The sequence below is a fragment of the Tinamus guttatus genome, unplaced genomic scaffold (assembly GCF_059628265.1).
Source record: "Tinamus guttatus ecotype Peru unplaced genomic scaffold, ASM5962826v1 Tinamus_guttatus_pri_ptg000356l, whole genome shotgun sequence".
NCBI lineage: Eukaryota > Metazoa > Chordata > Aves > Tinamiformes > Tinamidae > Tinamus > Tinamus guttatus.
In genome coordinates this window covers 869790-893112 of record NW_028288890.1, presented here as the reverse complement: position 1 = coordinate 893112, position 23323 = coordinate 869790, and the positions used below count along the sequence as shown (strand labels likewise).

The following is a 23323-nucleotide window of genomic DNA, read 5'->3' as shown; positions in this document are numbered from 1 at the left end:
CCCCATAGCGCATCCCCTGCAGCCCCCCCTGACCCCCGCATGCGCGGGGACCGCTGGCCATGGGCACCCGCCAGACCAAGGGCTGCCCGCCGGGCGCCCCCGGCGAGGCCGCCCCGCCGGCGCCCCGCAAGCGCCCGGCGCCCCGCGACCGCGGCGACTTCCTCGCCTCCCTCGTGGCCAAGTCGGGCGAGAAGTTGGCGCGGGGGGGCGGCAGCCTGGCCCCCTACCACCGCCGCGTGTGCCTCATCCAGGACATGCTGCTGCTCGCCAAGCAGGGCCGCCAGGAGGAGGCCACGGAGCTGCTGAGGCACCTGCGCCAGGTGAGGCTGCCCCCGCGTCCCCTGCGCTCCCGGATGGCCGTGGTTGGGGGGGCACGGCCATGGGGGTGAAAGCCATGAGCTGGAAGCTCTGCAGACCCGGCTGCTTCCCGCTGTTGGCAGCTCTGCTTCTCATCCCGCTCTTTTGGCGCGAGCCTGGGGCTGGGAGCGTTCCCGTGCCAGAGCTGGGAGCGGGGAGGTGTCCCATGGCAGCCAGAGCTCGAGGCAGCCCCACGCGGCCACCACGCTGGGCAAGGTATCCCTTACCCTCTGCTCCTGCTGGGAGGTGGTAGAAAAGAGGCTGAGAACTCCCAAGGCTCTTAGGAATGCCTGGAAAAACGGCAAGTTTTCCACACGGAACGCGAGCGCGCCCGGCCTCGGCGGGATCGGGGCAGCTGGGGGAGGACGGGGAGCTGTTGTGGGAAGCGCCCGTCAAGCTGAGCCGGTGGCATCACCACAGGGACCGCTTTGTCCCCGATGTTCGGATGGAGCCGGCGGTTCGGAGGGATGGGATGGCTGTGTGCGGGTGTCCTGCTGAACCCGCTCCACTTCAGGGAGCATTTTGGGAACGCAGGGGCTTTGCAGGGGCTTCCATACAAAAAACGGGATGCAAACTCAGCGTGGGAGCATGGATGCTTCCCGCGCTTCCAGGCTCCCCTCGGCTTCTCTCATCCCAAAGCATCCGGCCCGGCTCTCCTGGGAAAACGGGAGTGATGCCGTCACCTCTGCGGCTGCCGTGGGGATTAGGTAGCGTTTTCCCCCGAACCATTGCTGCCCATCGGCCACTTCGGGGAAAAGTCGAAATGCCCTCAAAAAGCCCCAGTTTCATGGAGTTTGCTCTCAAGGACCCCCACTCCCTGGAGCTCGCACTTACAGGCATTTTTTTTTTTTTTTTTTTTTTTTACTTTTTTCCCCATTTTTTATTACCGTTGCTTCTTTGGAGCGCTCCGGAGCTTCGGCAGGACAGCGCGGTGCTGCCAGCCAGCCCGGCTCCGGGAGCCCCCGCGGCCAGAGGCTCCCTCGGAGCGCGGCGGCTCCGCTCCTCCCCACGGCCTTCCCACATTACGTCGCACTCCAGGAATTCGCTGCTGGCTCGGGCCGGTGGCAGAGCCCCCATGGTACCGATAATCCAGAAAAAAAATATATATATATATGTGTATACACACACACACACATATATATATACATGCATGCATATATATGTATATGTATACGCACACATACATATATATATATACACATGCATGCATATATATATATATGTATATGCACACATACATATATATATATACATGCATGCATATATATATATATGTATACACACACACACACATATACATGCATGCATATATATGTATATGTATACGCACACATACATATATATATATACACATGCATGCATATATATATATATATGTATATGCACACATACATATATATATATATATATATATATACATGCATGCATATATATATATATATATATATATAAGGTGGAGAAAAGGCTGCGTGTTCCTGTGGTGCTGGGGAAGGTTTCTCAGCTGTGATTCCAGTCTGTGGGCCAAGCTGGGATCCCCGGTTCATCCCGGCTGCGGATGCGGGATGCTGGACAGGGGAAGTGGCATTGGGAAATGCGGGTGCCCGTTAGCCCCGCGGGCATCTCGGTGGCGCCAGCAGCTGTTTCCTCTGACGAAACCTCCAACGTTTTCCCCCAGATTTTGTTAACCCTCGAGCTGCTGGACATACAGGCGGCCAATGCCCCATGTCCTCGCGTCGCGTCCTGCTCCATCCCTCTGGCGTTGCACCCAAGGGGAAGGTGGGAAGGAGGGAATTCCCCCACGCAGCCGTGTGTTCCGCCTGTGCGTCCCGCCAGGGAGTGTGGCTTTCTGGAGAAAGAGGGTATTTCCCAGTTTGGTTTTAAAAGCCGCTTGGTGTAATCCGAAACTTCCTTCCTGGAGCTGGGAACAGCGTGTGGCTGTGCTGCTTGTGCGGAAAATCTCGCTGTCAAGAACTGAATGTCCAAAAAGGAGACAGAGGAGTCCTAAAACTTTATTCGAATAAAGGGAGAGTCCACCGGGCATATCCCTGTGGGGTCTCTCTCTTTGCTGGGGGACGCAGCCCCGCTTTTATCCTAATTTCCCGACCGAGGGACGCCCTCTCCTTTTCCCCATTGGCCAAGGTACTCAGAAGTTACAGCCTTCCCGGCCCGCCTACACCGAACTCCGGCCTCCCGCCATCTGTTCTCACCTGAGCTCACCAACTCCTTTGTCCCCCTTGCTGAAGAATGTGGGGCAATTGCCCTATTTCCCTCCTTTGTAAAGGCCCCATCTCCTTGCAGATGGCTCTTTTTGTCCTTCTGGGCTCATGGCTCCACTCAGTCTCCCCTCCCTTTGTCCTGCTCTTCAGCCAAACTGTGGAGAAACCCCCTTATTGATGAATACAGAAACTTGAGCATTCCGCTCAATCCCTCCTCTTTTTCTTTTTTTTTTTTTTTTTTTTTTTTTTCTTTGGACAACATTTGTTTTTACAAACTAGCTTATTAACTAACAACCTGCGTTCAGTATGTCTAGTACCCATCAGTAGTCTTCATATCCTCCTGAACTCCCACAGACCCAGCAACCCAGAGTTTATTTTCCAGACCCACTCCCCGTCAGCGGTACAGATCAACTGAGAAGTCCAGGCTTCTGGAGTCTTGGAAATCTTAACTCTGGTGTGATGAGTCCATCCATGCTCAGCTGTCTTGATTGATGTACCAAGACCCAATCCCCTGGTTGGATATCATGGACTGCAAAATCCAAGGGGAGGATCTGTGTGAGCTGGGCTTCCTGTCGGAGAGACTTCACAAGAAAAAGTATTCTGGCTACATATTGCTTTAAATATAATACAGTCATGGATTTCCTTTGGTTCTTCTCCCTCAGGACCAGTTAGACAAGAAGCTGGGTTAAACCCTCCCTCGCTTCAGAAGCCCCTTCAGATAGCAAGGCCCTGACAAGGTATGGGACCTTGACATCATGGGATCCCTCTGTGGTCAGTTTTCGGACCTCAGTTACTATTAGGACCGTACCTGCGCAATTCTGCAGACAATAAGGCCACCCCTTAGCCACTGGGTCTAACATATAAGCTATTGGTATTCGCATGCCTCCATGCTTTTGCACTAAAATTTCCTTGGCGTGGCCCTGTTTGACATCCACATATAATTCAAATTCTTTTTCTGCATCCGGAAGAGCTAAGGCCGGAGCCTTGCTCAATTTATCTTTTAATTTTCTAAAGCTCTGTTCTCCTTCTTGTGTCCATACCACAACTTTGGGGCTGTTTTGGGTTAAAAAGTCATACAGTGGTCTAGCTAATGCAGAAAAGTCTTCAACCCAGGCTCTGCAGTATCCTACTAGCCCTAGGAACTGCCGTAGCTCTCTCTTAGTCCTGGGTAATGGCACTTCTAAAATTCCCCGAATTCTTTCTGGGTCAAGGCATCGTAAACCTCCGGTCAAAATATGCCCCAAATATTTGACCCTTCTTTCCACCATTTGTGCCTTCTTTTTGGACACCCTAAGCCCTTTTTGGGCCAAGAAATTAAGTAATTTCACAGTGGCTTCCTCTACTACCCCCTCTTCTTCCCCTGATAGGAGCAAGTCATCCACATACTGCAATAACCTAACTCCAGGAGGTGGGGTAAATTCCTTCAGTATTTTCTGCAAGGCTTGTCCAAACAAGACCGGTGCCTCAGTGTATCCTTGCGGGAGAACTGTCCATGTCAATTGTTGTTTTATTGTTTTTCCTCCCTCCTCTTGTTCCCATTCAAAGGCAAAATATTGCTTACTGTCCTCTGTGAGAGGACATCCCCAAAATGCATCTTTCAAATCAAGTACTGAATAGTACTGATGTGAAGAGGGGATCTGGTTTAGAATAGTGTATGGATCTGGAACTGTGGAATGTCTTGGTTTGATAATTTCATTTATTGCTCTTAAGTCCTGTACCATTCTATAGGTTCCATCTGGCTTCTTGACTGGCAGAATGGGAGTATTGTATGGAGACATACACGGCTCCAAAAGTCCTGCTTCCAGCAAAGACTCAATAGTAGGTTGTAAGCCTTTCCTTCCCTCTCGTGAAATAGGATACTGCTTTTTAGAGACTATCTGCCCTGGTTGCTTTAAAGTAATTTGGAGAGGTTCCATGTCTAGTTTTCCATATTTTCCTGGAACTGCCCACACTTCTGGGTTCACTTCAGCATAAGCTTTGTCAGACATTTTGCACAAAGTTACAGTAGTGCAAGCTTCTTTATCATCTCTTACAATACTGATTTGCATTCCCAATTTAGCCATCAAATCCCTCCCCAGCAGATTGCAATCACAATTTGGGACAAAGAGAAAATCATGCATCTCAAATTTATTTCCCACATCCACTACCAGTGGCTGGATAATACGCACTCGTTCGTCTTTCCCACTTACCCCTTGGATAACCAAGGAGCCTTTTGACAATCGCCCTCCTTTTGGCATAAAATTCAAGGTGGATCGAGAGGCTCCTGTATCTATCAAGAAACACACTTCCTCTCGGTCCGGACCCACCCTACATGTTATCAAGGGCTCCCGTGTGGTGGATCCTTGGTATAATGGGAGCCCCTGACACCCCTAGCAATCCATTTCCATTAGTCGGTGAATTTCCTCTTCCTGAGGATCTCTTAGCCTCTGTGGGCATTCCCTTCTCCAATGTCCTTCCTCATTACACAATGCACACTGATTTCTTCCCAATTTTTGTTTTAGATGGATATCTTCTGTTGAAGAGACCATTCCCCTGCTCTGCCTTTGATTACGCCCTTGAGATCGACCCCTTCCTCTGGCCCTTGGGGGTCCCTTAGGGGGCCTCACAGATCCTTGTGATTGTCTTATATACTGAGCCATAATCATTGCCTTTGTCTTTGCCTTTTCCTCATCCCTTCTCACATACACCTGTTGTGCTCTCTTTACCAATTCCTCTAATGGTTTATCCTGCCACTCTTCATCCTTCTGCATCCTCCTTCTTATATCAGGCCAAGATTTAGTGACAAACTGTACTTTTAGTAATGTGTCAAAGGCTGGTCCCTCAGGGTCCAGTCCTCCCTGTTTCCTCAAAGCATCTCTAATTCTTTCTAGCCAATGAGAGGGGCTCTCATCTTTTCCCTGTTCCAAGGTCATAGCCTTTGACATATTATTAGTTCTGGGGACTGCCATTTTAATGGCTCTGATTATGTATGCTCGATAATCTCGAAGACGGGTCAAACTGACTCGATCATTTGGATCCCAATGGGGGTCTCCCACTGGGATCATATCATCCACTGTGGGTGCATCTATCACATTTTGGCCTGCCTGCGGGTGTTCGTCCTCCCATAATTGACGAGCTTTTTGCAAGATCATTTTCTTTTCCTGGAATCCAAATAAGATTCCTAAAAGAAAATCCCAATCCTTCCAAGTGTAATCTGCATTTCCTAGATATTCATCTATCTTTTCCCCTACTCCTATGGGATCATCTAAATAAGGAGGTAGTTCTTTCTTTAATCCCCTTATATCTTGGGTGGTCAGTGGCACGATTACAAATCCAAATCCCCCATCCTGACCTCCCAATGGAACCTGTCGTAGGGGCATTTGCCGAATTTTTGTCGGAACTTTAGAAGTTTTTGACACCTCATACTGGGTTCCTTTTCTTGTTTTTGAAGGGGATAAAATGTCCTGTTCCTCCTCCTCTTCACTGTCACTAGAAGCAGGAGGTGCAGAGGGGACAAGACCTGTGGCTCCTGATGCGTCGTCCGACCCTACAGGGGGCCACCTAAATCCCCCTGGTAACTTATATTCTGGCCAAACAAAACAACAATATTTTATCATTAATTCCATAATTATTCGTAAGTTATCCCAAACCCTCAAAAGTCTCCCCAAGGGACTATATGGGGATAAGTTAAGGTCATCATTCCTTTCCCCAGCACCCTCTTTTGCCTTCCCTTCGCTGCTCTCCCTGGACTCCCATGTCGGGGTCGCCACCCCTTTTGTTCCCCACTGTCCCATAGTACTCACCAGTGAGATTTCAATGGTCCTTTCCGTCAAACCTGGTCCTTTCCGTCGGACTTTAGCGCTACCCGGAGGTCCTTTCCTTCAGACCTAGTCCTTTCCGTCAGACTATAGCGCTACCCGGAGGTCCTTTCCGTCAGACCTAGCCCTTTCCGTCGGGCTTAGCGCTACCCGGAGGTCCTTTCCGTCAGACCTAGCCCTTTCCGTCGGGCTTAGCGCTACCGGGAGGTCCTTTCCGTCAGACCTAGCCCTTTCCGTCAGACTATAGCGCTACCGGGAGGTCCTTTCCGTCAGACCTAGCCCTTTCCGTCGGGCTTAGCGCTACCGGGAGGTCCTTTCCGTCAGACCTAGCCCTTTCCGTCGGGCTTAGCGCTACCGGGAGGTCCTTTCCGTCAGACCTAGCCCTTTCCGTCAGACTATAGCGCTACCGGGAGGTCCTTTCCGTCAGACCTAGCCCTTTCCGTCGGGCTTAGCGCTACCGGGAGGTCCTTTCCGTCAGACCTAGCCCTTTCCGTCGGGCTTAGCGCTACCGGGAGGTCCTTTCCGTCAGACCTAGCCCTTTCCGTCGGGCTTAGCGCTACCCGGAGGTCCTTTCCGTCAGACCTAGTCCTTTCCCTTCCGTCAGACCTAGTCCCTTCCGTCAGACCCCTTGAGGACCCCCTTGAGGACCCCCTTGAGGACCCCCTCCCGGTCCTACCTGCGGATCCCCCTGATCCGCTTCTCGTCTGTCTCCGGACAGTCTCGGGAACCCAATCAGTCGTCCGGTGCAGGCTGCCGTCGAAGGGAGTCGATCACCAAAAGCTATGGTGAGGCGCGCCGTCGACTCCAATCGCCGTCTGCCGCTCCCGGAAGGTGGAAGGATCCCGGACGAGCCCCCAATTGTGCGGAAAATCTCGCTGTCAAGAACTGAATGTCCAAAAAGGAGACAGAGGAGTCCTAAAACTTTATTCGAATAAAGGGAGAGTCCACCGGGCATATCCCTGTGGGGTCTCTCTCTTTGCTGGGGGACGCAGCCCCGCTTTTATCCTAATTTCCCGACCGAGGGACGCCCTCTCCTTTTCCCCATTGGCCAAGGTACTCAGAAGTTACAGCCTTCCCGGCCCGCCTACACCGAACTCCGGCCTCCCGCCATCTGTTCTCACCTGAGCTCACCAACTCCTTTGTCCCCCTTGCTGAAGAATGTGGGGCAATTGCCCTATTTCCCTCCTTTGTAAAGGCCCCATCTCCTTGCAGATGGCTCTTTTTGTCCTTCTGGGCTCATGGCTCCACTCAGTCTCCCCTCCCTTTGTCCTGCTCTTCAGCCAAACTGTGGAGAAACCCCCTTATTGATGAATACAGAAACTTGAGCATTCCGCTCATGCTGGCTCGGGGTGCTCCCCTAATGGGGAAAAAATGATGAATTTGGGGGTTATTCTTTGGTGCAGAAGGAATGTTTTGGCTCAGGAAAGAGCTGAGCTTCCTGTTGTCCCTGCTAATTAGCTGTGCTGAGCTGTGGCCTGGGCCTGCCGAGTCCTTGGTGGCTCTTCCTTTCCTTTCGCCCTGGCTGCGGGTTTTGGGGCTTTGCTTTTCTGCTGGAGGCCTCTTGGAGCGGCCGGACAGGCTCCAAGTGCAGCTGGGGCCTCGTCCTCCCATGCTGCCGTTGTTAACCCGGGATGAATCCCACGGCGCGGCGGGACAGGAGCTCTGATTTCCATGTCAAATTGTCCCTCTCTGCCCATCGCAGATGATGGCTGAGAGCTCTTGTAATAATAATAATAGGGATTATTTTTAATTTCCTGTGTTTTTCTCCTGGACGTCTGTCCTCGCCCTTGATGTTAGCCCCGTTGTAGCACTGGGGTCGTCACAGCCGGGATTTGGCATCCCAGCATCACGAAGGCGTCCTCCACCTTCGGATTCCTCTCCCGTTCTCCGGGAGCGACTCCAGGAGAAGAGTAACGACGTGTCCGCCGGGAACATCCACGACTTCTTCCGAGCTCTGCAGAGCCCCGGGACAGCGGGAAGGACGCGGGCAACTTTCCCTGGGGCGCGGGAAGGGGCTGCAAGGAAGCAGGGAGCCGGGCCAGGCGCTGGGCGTCTCCTCCGGAGCCCTGGGATTTGCGGCGCTCGGTGCGGTGTTATTAGAGCGCGTGAGCTCATCGCTTGGCCTGGGGCGCTGAGCGGCTCCAGGGCTCCGCGGGGGACGGCCGGGAAGGACGTTTGGGCGCATGCGGCAGGAGGGAGGTGGGAAAGGCTCCCCTGAAACACATGGAGCGGCCCGGTAGGGAGAGGAAGGTTTATTGGTTCTACCTTTTAGTTTTAGCATGAGAGAAAACGCTCACCTTTTTGGCATGCTTAAAGGGGAGAGGCAAGGTATTAAGCTTGGCTTGATCCCGAAGGATCCTGGAGCATCCAAAACCATGTGTGCAGGATTGCTCCTCACCCGCCCCGAAACAAGCTCCCGGCCTGAGCGATCCCACGGGCCCTGCGTTGGGAAGCTCCAAGACGTTGCTCTTGGGATAGTGCCGCCCGCTCCCGGAGTGCGACGGGCTTCCAATCCTCTCCATTTCTCCGTGTATTTTATTTTATTTCTTTATTTCTCCCCTCTTGCACCGCGGTTGGAGCTGTGGCGCGCACTGGGCTCTACCCAGGATCACTGCTGTGCCGAAAGCCTCAGTCGTTAGTGCGTGACGAGCTGCTGCTTCCCAGCTAATTAAAGCAGCGCTGATGGGCTCCCGCGCCGCTCCCAGGGCCTGCCGCATGCACAACCCGCCGAGTCCCAGATTATCATCTTTTTATTTATTTCTCTATGCCAACTTGGCCCGTGCCGTGGGATAGATCGTAAACGGGCAGAGCTGCTTTATGTTTGAAGCTAGGTGTGTTTGCAATCGACTGCAGCGCTGACGGCTTGGTTTCTGGGGCTGGCTGGCCTTGTTGTTCTAGGGCTTCTATTTATTTATTTTTTGGTACTCCCATCAAAGGAAAACAGCCCCATGCATTTATTTTATTTTATTTTTATTTTATTTTTTTAACTGCCTCATCCCTGCTTTGAGCGAGGGCAATTTCTGCCAAGTCCCAGGCCGGAGCTGCCCTTCTCTGGCACGTTTTGGACTCAAAGCAGCTGCCTGGTTTTGGTGCGAGACCTCTCCTTAAGGAGGAACAGACTTTTTTTAAAGGAAGGATGATCATTTTCTGCCTTTCCAAGCTCCCAAAGCATCGGTACTCACAAAGGATTTGCTTTCCTGTGAGCAGTTTATTAGCCCCAGAGCATCTCTGCACACAGGACCAGCTGTGGTTGCTACAGACCCCAAGGATCTGTTTGCTTGAATTAAGCACTGGGGGCAGGAGAAAGGCAGCTTTTAGTGTTAATGATCAGCAAATTGCATGTGAGCTGTGAGGAGGAAGCTGGGTCTGACGGGGATTGTAAATTGTTATTTTTTTGGTGGCTGAAACAGTTGAATTTTACTTTGGGTTACATGGTTAAAAAAATGAGCTCGGTCTAAGCTGTTCCCAGCACATCCTTGTCCAGCCTCTGACGGCAGAACCTCCAGCCTGTCCCCAGCCAGGTGACTCCAGCACTTTGCCATCCCCATGACCTCTGTTTCATCCTCCTGGCTGCAGTTTTAGGCTCTCCTTCCCCATGCACAGCCCATCCAGGCCCAGCCTCACGCTGGCCACGTTTGCTTTGACTTTTGACTCGTCTTTGACTTTTAGCTCAGTGCGAGCAAGAGAACCGGTTTGCAGCTTGTGATGGCTCTGGGGCATTTGCCCCAACACCTCTGTGCAGAGCAGGCAAAGCAAAGCAGGTTTCCCTGTGCTGGGGTGGAGGGCAGGATCGCTTTCTTCTTGGCTCCTCAGTGGAGGCCACCAGTGCTTGAAGATCCACGCTAGCGGCTGGGTTTTGCCCCGTCTAATATTGCCCCCTCTGCCCTGTTTTCCACAGGATTTAGGGATGGAATCGACCTCTCTGGATGATGTCCTCTATCGGTACGCCAGCTTCCGCAACCTCGTGGATCCCATCACCCACGACCTCATCATCAGCCTTGCGCGATACATCCACTGCCCCAAGCCGGTAGGTACCGTCACTCCATCACGCCTCCGGGACAGGCCTGGTGTGGGAAGAAGCGCTCCATGGGGATGGGAAACCTCCTTTCAAACGCCAGAGAAAGCTCGGCCGGGTCGGTGTGGTGGTTTTTGCCCTTCGGTGGTTCGATCGCAGGATTTCCAGCTGCCCTACAGTGTGAATGTCACTACATTCACATAATGTTAGTCTCGGTACTTTGTTTTGCAAATTACTTCTGCTTTTGGCCACTTTTCATTTCCTCCCCCGTCTGCAGTGTGAAAGAACTTGCACCACCAGGAACAGTTCCTGCCTTGCCGGGATAACGGCCCATCCCTCTGCCTTGTGCAATATTTATCACATCCGCAGGCCACGCGAGTGCTTGGCAGTGCCTTCAAGGCCAGAGTCCCCAAAGGGCTTGTCCTCCTCGGAGCTTGGGCTCCGGCGGGAGCAGGTTTCCCTGTGGCCGAGTTGGCATCGCTTCCCGGGGTGATTTTTGACCTCCTGGTCATCCTGTGCTGCTGTTCCCGACCTGTAATTGTGGGAGGAGAGCAGAGCTCTGCTCCATGGGCACGCAATGCTCCGAGCAGGTCGCCTGAATCTGCAATATTCCAGTGCGGAGGAGGTGGCTTCCTTCCCCAGTACCACGCTGTCCTTCTCGAGGGACGTTTCTGTCAGCATTTTGCCTTGTCCGGGCCTGGAGCAGAGCACAGAGGAGCTGGAGGTTTGCGTGTCAAGGCTGCTTTTTCCTTTCCCTTTGCGCATTGCTCAGCAGGAGCTGAAGCTGCATTTAGAAACAAGCAGGAACTTCAGGGAGAAGCAGGATGATGCTTTGCGGAAAGCCTGGTTGAAGGTGGGACATCTCCATTGCAACAACCCCCTTGCCGGGGGTGGCTCCATGGCACCCCTCGAACTTGCCTGGGGCCCATAAGAGAGCATAAAGTCACGTAACCCCTGTGCAGCTCCCATCCCGCGTGCAGCCTTCCCGGGCTCCGCTTGAAGGTCGTTGGGAGCAGCTTTCATGGCCACGTGTTGGCCAAGGAGGATTCTCCCCAAGCCTGATCTGTCCCTTGACCACACAACTATCCATGCGTTTCTAGTTCCTTCCTTAGGGAGAACAAATTCCTCCCTTTCTCCTCCCCTGTGGGGTGCTGGAATGGGAACAGGAGAGACATTTTGAGAGACATCTTTCCAGTGTGATGTTCCCCCGTGGAAATTGCAGTCCCCAAGCTGGAGTGACCGAGCTGGTCTCTCCTCCATGTTGAGATGAGTGGGCAGCCCCACCGCAGCACATTTTTCTGCTTTTCTAGGGGGAAATTTTGCAGCAACCATGTCCCAGCCACCGAGCTCCATTTTCTCCATGCTCATTTTCTGTTCCAGGAAGGCCCTGGGGTCTCTCGTGTTCCTCCTCCCTCAAGGGAAAGGGAGTTGTTTCCTATTGAACATTGTTTTGGATCAAATAAAAACCGCTCTTGCATGGGAATGGTTGCCTGTATGGGAGCTGCATTTTCCCATGGTTTTGGGAGCAGAGTTGGTTTTGCCTGTGTAGCTCTCGGTGAAGATCTATTTTCTTGTTCACTTTTTTGTCATTTCAGAAATATATACATAACTGCGGCCTTTTTTTCCTCTGTCCGGGCTCTACTCCGATCAGGTTTGCAGTGTGGTTTTTGGGTCTATAAATTGTCACCCACAAAGGCAAGAGGAAGCATATAAACAAAAATGAACTGTTGTGACCTGGTTGAAATAATGTATTTCTCAGCTTTTCTGTGCTCTGTGGTTGGAAGATTTACCTGGCCGCTGCCAGTTTTTTATGTCCCATGTTTTCTAAAGGCTCCTCTTTCTGATAGAGCTGCATGGAAACTCGAATTAACACTTTTCCTCTTATTTCCTGGTCACTGACCTGTGGCTAAGACACGGTGTGAATAAACCGGGCTTGTGACGGGGTGACTGCAACCATCGTCCTCCCATGGCGTTGTAGAGCAGCCGAGGCCGAAGGCTCCTGCGCGCGGTGACGCTGGGGCCGCTTGGGTGCCACCCCGGGCCAGCTCGTCCCCTCACTGAGCTTTGCAGCTCTCAGGGGCACAAGGAAAGTGGCCTTTGTGCCCCCTCTTTCAAAACGCTCCGCAGGTTTCAGACACCAAGCGCCGCGGGAGCGCTGAGCGTTAGTTGTTCTTCACTGCAAGAAGCATCATAAAAGGGAGCTGGTTTATGAATGCAAAAAACACCCCACCCTCTAAACCCCCAATACCTGATGCAAAAGCAAAGAGGATAATGGTGTTTCAACCATCTAAATCAATTATATTCTCTATTTATTCTCCTTTTTTTTTTCCTGCCAGTCTTTCTGCAAGTGTGATGATCACTCTTTATGGGGTGTTTAAGACCTCTGCAATACATTAATGCATCAGGCAGGATGCTGTGAAGCTCAGGCTGAGCTAATGATGGCTCTGGTTCTTTCCGAGCTTGTGTCGTGCCCTCTGCCCGTGTTTTCTTTGCAGAGGGAGAGATGCTCCCTTTCAAGCGCTCGTGTGCGAGCCAGAGCTGAACAGAGCGTGCCTTGGAAACGGGGGAAATTGCACTGAGGGCTTCTTCTTTGCAGTTCTTTTAAAAATTGAGGTTAAAATTGAATAACGGCGAGGTCTGGAGGAGCTGTGATGATATCACTGCTGGCAAGTTTGCAGCTGGAGAGCTGCGGGGAGGAGGGGAGGAAAGCTGGTGCCTCTCCCGAGGGCGAAGGGTATCCGGGGTGTCCGGATGGCTCCCAATTAATCAGTCTTGTCCATGGGAAGGGCAGGAGCCCAAGGATCCCGGTGCCAAGTGATTGGCAGCAAAGGGGCAGCTTTCGTTCCCCTGTGCAGCCTCTCCAAAGAAGCCGAGAGAGCATCGCTTCGGAAAAGGACGGGCCGGGAAGCAGGTCCCTCATTAAGCAGCAGCGCCGTGTTTTATTGATGCTTGCAGATGATAATGGACATTTGAGTTCAGCTCGTTTAGGTTTTAAGCAGAACATAATTCCTTGCCTAGCAAGGAAGAGTAAGGATTCCTGTCTGTTCTGTTCTTGGGATCGCCCTTCACTCACTTTTGCTGCTGAGCAGCACCTGCAAAGTGGATGCAAGGCAGGTTTTACCTGGGCAGCACACGCATTTGGATGGATGTTTTAATACCCATTTGCAGCCTCACTTGCACGAGTGTGAATTTTCAGCCAGCCCACGGCCCACCAGCACCAGGCTCTGCAGAAATAGGTGGATTAATAAGCAGGACTCCCTGCAGACGCCTATGGATCGAGCAGGGCTGATGGCTGCAGACCTGAGCAGGCTGCCCAGGGTATGGGCCTGTTGGCCAGGGCTGGTGTGGGCTGGGCTGCAGAGCCCCTTGCGCTTCCAAAACCTCTGGATTTTGGAATCTGTCACGTTCTTGGCACTCACGCTGGAGCTGGAAGAGTTGCTGGAGTTGGGCCTTTTTGCAGCATCGCGTCTGTCTTGCTGCAGACCCCGAGCTGCTGCTTGCTCCAAACAGAAGTTTCTCCCTTTTCTCACACTGCCCAGGCTCTGCTGCCATTCCCAGCAGAGGGTTCGAGTTTGGTCCCATCCTCTTTGACAAGTTTTGCTGTTATTGAGTTCTTTGCTCATTAGCTAATTGAGAGATATCCCCATCTCTTTTCTGTGCATCACAGAGTGTGACCAGGACAGCCAGGACAGAGCTCGTGCCACCGTGTCCCATTCCCAGGCTCTCCCACATGCCAGGGGGATCCTGGGGTCATGGTGAGGGTCTGAGAGCCCGCACTGCTTTGGGCAAGTATTTGCAGGAGCATCCCAGGTTCTTCCTGCTCTGCTCCAGCAGGATGGAGCTTTGCTTCCCATGGGATCCGGTGCAGTGCAGCAGAGCTGCAGACTCCGTAACAGCCTGTTTGGGCTGGGAAAATCCTACGTGTTGCTCTGCATCTGCAACATAAATTACCAAATCAGCTAGTTCTGCTTTCAGCCTGTCAGCGAAGGCAGCACAGGGGTCTCTCGGCTGCGATTGCCCATGGGCCCTCACCCCGGCCTTTGGGCTGTTTAAAGGGGGAGTTTGGAGCTGTCCCCATCCCTTGGCTGCTGCTCCCATGGGCAGGGAGAGCTGTTGGCTGGAGAAAGCCCTGTTAGGGCTCGAGCAGCGACGGGCCGGGATGCTGCGGCGCCGATGTCTGCAGGCAGCAATGGGCTGTGATTGCATCAACCAAAAGGAAAGAAAAAAACAAATTAAAACTCGAGTGAGAAAAGCCGAAAGCCATGAGATGACTTCAGCTCCTCGTGACCGCGTCAGAAGGGAAGGCCTCGTAAATTTGGCAGCGCCGGCTCCTCCAAACCCACGGGGAGCAGGATGCCGACTGGCTGCCACAGGGCTGGGAGCAGGGACGACGATGGAGCCATGTGTGGAGCCCAACGGTGGCCGGGGACAACGTTGGGAAGCAGCTCGTGCCAGTGGCTTTGTGGCCTCTGCGAGCGGTGGGTGAGCGTCAGGCACAGAGAGCTCTTGTGGAGCGGGATGATTCCTGGTGCTTGGATAACATCTCCTTCCTTCAAACACCAAAGCACATCCCTTCTTGTGTTGTGGGCATTTGTTTTTCCTTTGCTTGATGCTAATTTGTAGTAGCTGAGCTGAGGCACGTCAGGAAACATCTTTGGTGATGGGGCTTAGGGCCTCCTGGAGCATCTCCCGCTGCATCGCATCTTCATGTTGCGGCATTAGGGCCCATCGCTGGCAGGAGCACCGGGGGTTTTTCCTCCCATTTGGTTTATGGGCATGAAGTGGATTGTGTTTTAGGGGTCAACGTCCCCTGAGCCACATGGAGAGGGAATGTGTTGCTGGTGGGGTCTGCACATGCCCGAGATGGTTGTGTGCAGGGTTGGGGCTCGCCGCGATCCCGTGTTTCAGCTATTCCTCCTCATTCAGATATTCCTGGCGGCAGCTCCAGGCACAGGAATGACCAGTGTCCTTATGGTCATGGCTTTAAGCATTGTGTGCTCCCGTTCCTGACAGTGCTGCAGCAACCAGAAAGAGAAGATACAAGCTTGGAAAGGAGAAAAAAAAAAACGGGGTTAATTAAGTGAAAAGCGTAGTTTTGGAGGGCAGTTTTTGAGTATTTGTGTGTTAAGACTTGCAATACAAAGTGGATTTTTCTGCCTGGAAGCTGATTGCGAGTGACAGCAACGTGGGACCCTGTAACAACACAAGTGACCCTGGCCCCTCTGCCAGGCTGGGACAGGGGCTAATTGCTCTTGTTTGGGTCAGTGCCTGCCGCAGAAACCCCCTTTCTGCCTCCTCCATCGGTAACGTCGACCTCTTTTGCACAGGGGCTGGCGACGATGCCCCCACGATGCTCCCATGTGCAGTGACAAAACCCGGGGGGTTGATGCACCTGTGGGAGCAAACTGCCCCCCAGGAGATTTTCCTGCGTCCCCTCGTGTCCTGCCGGGGCCGGGGTGACCGCAGGCCCCTTACGGCGTTCCCGCTTGTCTCCGCAGGAGGGGGAGGCGCTGGGGGCCATGGAGAAGCTCTGCCGGCAGCTCACCTACCACCTGAGCCCCCACTCGCAGTGGCGGCGCCACGGCCTCGTCCGCAGGAAGCCCCAGGCCTGGTGAGTCCCGGCCCGCGGCGTCGCGCGGGGGCAACCGGGCGCGTTTTCCTTCACGTTGGGTGGTGAGAGTAATTCCCGGGAATAAGCGGGGCCCTGGGGATAAGACGCACGGTTCCCTGTGGGATTCTTGGGAAGAGCCATGATGGCAGGGGAAGCTGAAGCCTTCCCTGGCACCTCTGCTCCTGCTCTGGTGTGGGATCGGGATGCGGTGCCCAGCGTGCTGGCTGCTTTTGGATGAAGCAGGAGAACAGCAGCTTCCCCTTTCCCATGACTGTCTAAGGAAGGGGCACTGCTTTTTGTATATATCTGTGTTTTTTGTTTTTTTTTTCTTTCTTGTTATTTTTCTTACTGCCATATGAGCACTTTTCAATGCTGGGAAAGGCTGTCAGTCTGCCTTTCCTAGGGACACATCCCCAGCTACTCCATCCTTGTCTGCCTCTTCAGAGAAGGCAGATCCAAAGCCTGTTCCCACTGGCAATAAGAAATTTTATTAAGCTTCGTGTCCTCCCAAACCAGGCACAGAAAAGCAGGTTGTTCCACAGCATATGGCCTGGAAGGCCAGCAGGCTGCATCCGTGCCCGCGATGCTTCCTTGTGCTGTCTCGTCTCCTTTTTCTTCACTCTCCTCCTTTTGTTGCTTTTTCTTTTCATTTCCTTTTTTGCTGGAGAGGATTTCGCCCATCTTGCAAAAATATTGGGGGTCATCAAGGGAAGGTTTGGAGCCTGTGTGCTGCCCAGAGCATCTGCTAGCAGGGTCGCTGAAGAAGGCTCCATAGCCGTGAGCTTCATATGCACCAACCTCGCCTCCTGCACAGGCTTCTGCTTCTTCACCTTTTAATGAGTATTTTGGCTCTGTCCCCTGGTTTCCTACTGATAATTACAGATCTCAACCCAATTGCACGGGTGTTGAGGCCCTGATGGAGAACTCCTGGGCTGGAGCGTTGCTGGAAAACACTTCCTTAATTTGCAATCTGTAGCTTTGCGATGCATTGCGCTCCTGGGTCCCGTCTGCTGGAGCCGCGCTCATTAGCGCTCCTCCTAACGAGCCAGGTAACGCACGCATTGCAATCTGTGGCATGGCTTCATTAAGCAGGGTAATTTCCCTGGGCCCCTGGCTCTGCCCGTCTCCCGCCACGCAGCACTTCTCCTTCCCTGCAGCTGCTCTGGGCATGTTTGAAGGGTTTGAGGAAGGAATTAGAGCTTAATTATCCCGGCGACGGGGAGCAGAGGCTGATGTGCCTTCGAGTCGGCTGCTTCAGCGCAATCCTCATTTTGCACCTTCGTTAAAACGTTCGCTTGCAGCATCGCTGTTTAAGCTCGCGAGGCGCCCGCGTTGGCACTCGCCTCTGCAGTCTAACAGAGCCGAACCATAAATCGAGCGTGTGTAAACAGCGCCGGTGTGCGTGCTCGCGGGCACGCCGTGGGTTTGGAGGGGGTAAAGGCTCCTCGTGGAACCCCTTTGGAAAATAATCCCTCCCCTGCAAGCCGCTGGCTCTCTCCAGACTTTCAAGCAATTCAACCCGGAGGCACAGGAGGGTTTTTGCCCCGCTGACGAGCACCGAATCTGACAAAATGCTCAAACTGTTGATTTTGCTGCTGAACAAATGAACTGGCAGCCAGAAGCAGTAGAAAATATCCGAAAGGAAAAAATCCTGCCCTGGCAGCGAGGGTGGAAGAAGCTGCTTCATAAGAACGGGACCTCTCTTTCCCCTTACGCTTTTTTCCAAGCTCACTCATGCTCTCCAAGCCCCAACTCGGATCCCGCTCGTCCTTCCGGGGAGCAGTTTTGGCTTCCACCCCATGTCCCGGAGGAAGTTGGCACTGGCATCTAACAGGGATCTCTCTTCTCCGGGAAGGGGCTTCTTGCCTAATCCGCCAGGTTAAAGCAGCTCATGTTGAAGGCGACGGGTCTGTGACTTGTGCCAGACTCTGCAGCATCACTTGGTCTCCCGCAGGGTCCAATTTGGACCACAGCCATGTGGAATGTCACCACTCGTGGGTCCAAGAAAAGGGCCAATTCCCTGCACTTGGGAAGCTGAACAGGAAGTGAGATTTTTGCAGTATTATGTGTTGCCTTTTCCTGCTCATGTCTTTTGTCAGAAAGCAGGTTAAGCAGCTGGTTGGGAGAAACAAACAGGGCAGGTTTTTGTGGTTTTCCGGATGATCCTGTGGGATTTGCAGAGCTGCAGGGACACAGAGAGCAGCTCTGAAAGCAGAGGGGGCTGGGGATGCTCTTGCATCTGCTCCACAGGATGGGATATGGGAAGTGGGATGGGGACATTCCTGGCCCCAGACGGATAGTGAAGCCGGAGGGGAGCGGGCAGGACATGTTCCCACGTCCATCCCAGCAAAAAGCCGGGCTGCCGGGAAGCTGCGCGGCAGCAGGGAACCGCCGCCTGCTGCACCGCTCCCGAACGGGATCCGTGCTCTGATAAAATAAACAGTTTAGGGAAAGCAAAGCCCTGGGCACATAATTTGGCAGCTGATCACTGCCTAATTGCAGGAAAAACAGTGGGGGGAAGTGTTTTTTTTTTTTATTTTATTTTTTATTCCTTGGGCTGGTTTCTGATGAGAAAACAGGCCTGAAAGATCAGGCTTGAAGTTTATCTATCTCCCTTCCCCCCTGAAAAATAAAAATGCTATTTTCTTTCCCTTTGCATCAATGGAATTTAATCTATTTAAAGTAACAAGCAAATAGACTCCACAGCATGCAGAACTCAGACCCTCAGTGGTTTCATGTTTGCCATTTTCCGCAAGCATGAAAGATCCCTTTCCTTTTTTTTTCCCCCCCTAAGCTTTCCTGGCTTTTGGCTACACAAGAGCCAGATCTGCAGCCGCTGTGGTCATCAAGAAGTGACTGGTGGGCAGAATAAAATGCCAGAGGATGCCCCATGGCAAAGTGCAATTGCTTCCTTTCTCCACAGGGTTGAGAGCCAATAGTTATTTGGACATAAGAGTCCATTTCTCAGAGCATTTCCTTTTTTCTTCATATTTTATTTTTATTTTTCCTATGCTAGAGTTTAAAGAAAATGTTCCTATTGTTTGTTTTCATGCAAACTTGAACAAATTCTTATTCGGGTCAAATTGACTTCCAGGAAGTCATTTACAGCAGCAACAATCCCAAAGTGTTTTCTTTTAAATTCTTGATTGGTTTTCTGTTGGCACGGGTGCAAATTGCCTTTTCTGCAAATGCATGTTATTAATGGGCCTCAGCTGTAGTTTTTTTTATTAGACTGGAGCAGAGTTAGCTGGAAATGTTCCAGCATGGTTTCTCTATAGGATGATGCAGGTTCCTCGAGAGGAAAATGTTTCATAAGGAGGAGCGTATAAATATGTTTTATTTGGCGGGGAGGAATTCAGGGGAGAAAATGGAGTACTTCAATAACAGCATATTTAAATTTTCTTAATAAGTCAAAGAATTCTAATTAATGGAAAGCATTTTGATGGATCCCAAGTGCTTGTTTCTTTGATTTTTGTGTAGCAGGAAATTAAAAACAAGTTAGAAGAATCTTTGGGAAAACAGACTTCCATGTAAGTGGTGCAAGCAACTCCTCAAGCAGCTCTTCTCCTTTGTTATACCTGCCGGAGATATTTATCAAGCTGCTGCTTTGGACAGAGTTATTTCATTTTCCAAAAATCTTGTTGCTTTATGGTTTAACCGGGTCCTTTTCCTAAATGCCACAGAGATGCAATGAAATGATGCTGCAACCTTTTAGACTTGTCAAAGCTGAAAGGAAGACCCGTTTTCTGACAAAAACTTAGCCCTGGGTGCAGCTGCCAAGCTTAGGAGCAAATCCCGACTAAGGACAGGCTCCAGGCTCTGCCTGTCCTCCTCACTGCCCGCCCTGGAGCTAAATGGCCTGGACGGGAAGTTGCCAGCAGGGAATCACAAAACCAATAAAGAGATTTTTGGAATTGCTTTGGGAAAAGCGCATGGTCCCCATCCCATCCCGCAGTGGGAAGTGGACGGTTGAGCCAGCCCTGTGCACACAAGACCCTGCTTTGCTAGGGTGGGTGTCCCTCAGATCGTGATTTAGAGATGATAAGAAAGAGCCATCTAATCTCATCTTCCCTTTATTATTCATTATTACTGTATAATAATTGCTATAATAATTACTACGTATACACCTCAGTCACATTGCTATTTGTATGCCTGCTTTAAGCTAAATAAATACATTTTCTTGGCTCGGTTCCTCCTTTGAGGCTGGGAGAGCTTCATCCTTTTGCCGACATCGCTGCTACCAGAGCACATGAGCCTGCTGGAAATGTTTATGTTCCTTCCCTCCTCTTCCAAAATATCTATTCTGGTGTTGGACATGCAGCTTTTAAAGCAGGAGCAGAAGCTCTGAGAAACCATCTCTGCACTGAGACATCCAGAACTGCAGGACAAGTCTTTTATCCCAATCCTTTACTTTAACCCCCCAAACCAAGTGGCGAGTGTAAAATATCGGATCCTTCCCATGCCCGTGAAGCTTTTAGGTTCACAGGACGGTCTTGGCACCAGTTCTGTGTATCCCAAGAGCAAAACCCCAACCGTGGGTCAGGGATTCCCCAAGTGAGCACTGTCGTGAGCTATCACCATGCTGTAGCGTGGGGTATTGGCACAGCTTCGCCTACCAGGATGAGGAGGAAAAAAGCAAACGAGCTCAATTTCCCCAAATGTGGAACAAATATTTGCACAGAGGGGCTTCTGCCAAGGAGTTACGGGGGTTTGGTGCATGGTTTCTTACATGGTGCTGCTGGTCAGAAGCAATTTGCTGCTTGCAGCTGGGGACAAGTCTGTGCCTTCCCCTATGGAACAGGCTTGGAGCATTTGGGGCTGAACCAAGTGGGTGTAACTGATTCCCGACGGAAAGTCCTCGGGATTTGTTTCAGGGTAAGATCTTCCTATTGAGAATTGGGGCCATTCTATGGAAAATTTGATGTCAGGAATAACATTTTTTTGCAGCTCTTTGTCAACACAGTATGCTCATTTCCAAGGGATGGTTCAGCAGAGAACAGTTTTCATTAAATCACAGTTTGGGATTGTTGGGTTTTTATTTTCTGGGGGACAGTTTGAGCCCAGCAAGGCAGTAAGAAGCCCCCCTGCCACCTCCCTCAGGGCAGGGTTGCTCCAAGCCAGCGCTGTCGGAGTCTTCCTTGTGGTTTGGCACCGACCTCAGCGCGGTGGCTTGGAAATGCGGCGGGTGCAACGTCCTCCATCGGTGCCGCTCTCTTGGGCAAGTTTGGTAGCAGACCTCAGTTTACAGCAAAGAACAGGAGTGCAAAAGAGGCATCTGGTGATCCCCCATAGCTTGCGGCTGAGGGGAAACCAAGGAGGAAAATGCTGCTTAGTGCACTCTTGCACTGTCATCAAAATTAAACATATATATAGAAATATAATGTAATGTATTATAATATAAATACATATGGTTGGTTGCCAGCCTTTTGCTAAGCAGTGTGCATGAATAATCTATCCTGGGAACACCCAGCAGCTGAAACGTGCAGGAAATAGTAATTGAGAGTAGTGGCTGTTATTTGAATTCCCCCCTAGCTCACGCTTCGGCGTGGGCACTTGCTTCACAATTTCTATTAAAAAGAAAAAGATAAAGCTTTCCAACAGGCCCAGTCTGCACGTTTCGAGGCAAGATTATAGGAGGGATGTGGAGCTGCTGGAGAGAGTCCAGCGCAGGGCCACAAGGATGATCAGGGGCCTGGAACATCTACCCTATGAGGAGAGGCTGAGGGAGCTGGGCCTGTTCAGCCTGGAGAAGAGAAGGCTGAGAGGGAACCTGAGCAGTGTCTAGAAGTACCTCAAGGGAGGGAGTGAGGAGGATGGTGCTGGCCTCTTTTCAGTGGTGGCCACCAACAGAACTAGAGGTAATGGCCACAAACTGAAGCACCAAAAGTTCCACAGGAACTTAAGGAAAAATTTCTTGACAGTGAGGGTGACAGAGCACTGGAACAGGCTGCCCAGAGAGGTTGTGGAGTCTCCTTCTCTGGAGATCTTCAAAACCCGCTTGGACGCAGCCCTGTGCCACGTGCTCTAGGTGACCCTGCGTGTGCAGGGGGGTTGGACTAGATGATCTCTAGAGGTCCCTTCCAACCTTGAGCATTCTATGATTCCATGATTCTATGAAGATTAGGAGCTGGGGCCTGTGCACGCAGAGACGGCGGCAGCAGCCCCGGTGCTGACGTGTCCCCGCCGCTGTCCCGCTTTCTCCGCAGCCTGAAAGCCGCGCTGATGGGCAAGCCGCCGGACAACACGGTGGACCTGTCGGGCATCCCGCTGTCGCCCAAGGAGCTGGAGCGCGTGGCGGCGTACCTGGAGCGCAGCGCGGCGCACGTGGACGCCGTGGAGCTCTGCTTCACCGAGCTCACGGACGAGATGCTGCTGCAGCTGCTGCCGGCGCTGGGCGCCCTGCCCCGGCTCACCACGCTCTCCCTCAACGGCAACCGCCTCACCAAGGCCGTGCTGCGCGACCTCACCGAGGCCCTCAAAGACCCCGCCAGGTTCCCCAGCATCACGTGGATCGACCTGGGCAACAACGTGGACATCTTCTCCTTGCCGCAGCCCTTCCTGGTGGGCCTCAAGAAGCGCTGCCCCAAGCAAGGCAACCTGCCCACCATCTTGGAGTTCGCCGAGGGCCAGCCCGGCGAGCCCGAGGGACAAGAGGGCTCCGCCGAGAGCCATGAGGAGCCACAAGGGCTCGACTGCCTTGACTTGCGGCCCATGGAGCCGGCGATGCTGGGGCAGGAGGCTGTGGCCGCACAGACGTGATGGCCGGTGCGGGCGCTCGTGGGCGCCTGGCGCGGGGTGGATGAGAGACGAGACCTTGGCGGCGCGGCCGGGATGCAGGGTCCGTTGGCGCATGGGAAGCGTTGGGATCCGCACACGCCGACAGCCTCCAAACCACGACTGACCGGCTGTATTTTTCATGTTAAAAGCCACGTAGATCTGATTGCATTGAATAGTTTATATTTTATAAAAGCTGGACCGATCTTTTCTAAACGTGCTGTGCTTTGTCACCCCTCGCGAACGCCCATGTCACCACCCGTCCTTGCAGTGGTGGGAAGGACAGCGAGGAGCAGCACATGATGGACGGACAAACATCTTCTAAAGGTGACAGCCGCTGGGACGAAGCCTGTACCGATATCGGGCCTCAACCACAGCCATCTTCGAGGAGGCCAAGGTCGAGCCCTCACCCTTCCAGCCCGGCCCATGTCGCTTCAGCTCTTGAGCCGCTCTTGGGGATCCCGCTCTGGTGTGGGGCTCAGCTACAGTTCGTTGCTGCTGACAACACCTGTGAGAAATGTGTGTTTCTAAAAGGACAAAAAAAAAAAGAAAA

The 23323-nt window shown here is 52.3% G+C and overlaps 1 protein-coding gene across 1 annotated transcript; it reads left to right on the top strand.

The window, feature by feature from the left end:
- The first annotated feature begins 51 nt into the window (after nt 1-51).
- Nucleotides 52-22755, top strand: LRRC75A (leucine rich repeat containing 75A). Its single transcript, XM_088529933.1, has 4 exons — nt 52-320; nt 10269-10397; nt 15884-15996; nt 22203-22755. Exons 1-4 carry the CDS (start codon nt 60-62, stop codon nt 22753-22755), a joined length of 1056 nt encoding a protein of 351 aa, XP_088386059.1. The 5' UTR covers nt 52-59.
- The last annotated feature ends 568 nt before the right edge of the window (nt 22756-23323 follow it).

Bases quoted from the DNA above. Each gene is read 5' to 3' on its own strand.
- LRRC75A (XM_088529933.1), top strand. From the start codon at position 60: ATGGGCACCCGCCAGACCAAGGGCTGCCCGCCGGGCGCCCCCGGCGAG. The intron at 321-10,268 runs GTGAGGCTGCCC...TGTTTTCCACAG, and splicing joins TGCTGAGGCACCTGCGCCAG to GATTTAGGGATGGAATCGAC. The intron at 15,997-22,202 runs GTGAGTCCCGGC...CTTTCTCCGCAG, and splicing joins CGCAGGAAGCCCCAGGCCTG to CCTGAAAGCCGCGCTGATGG.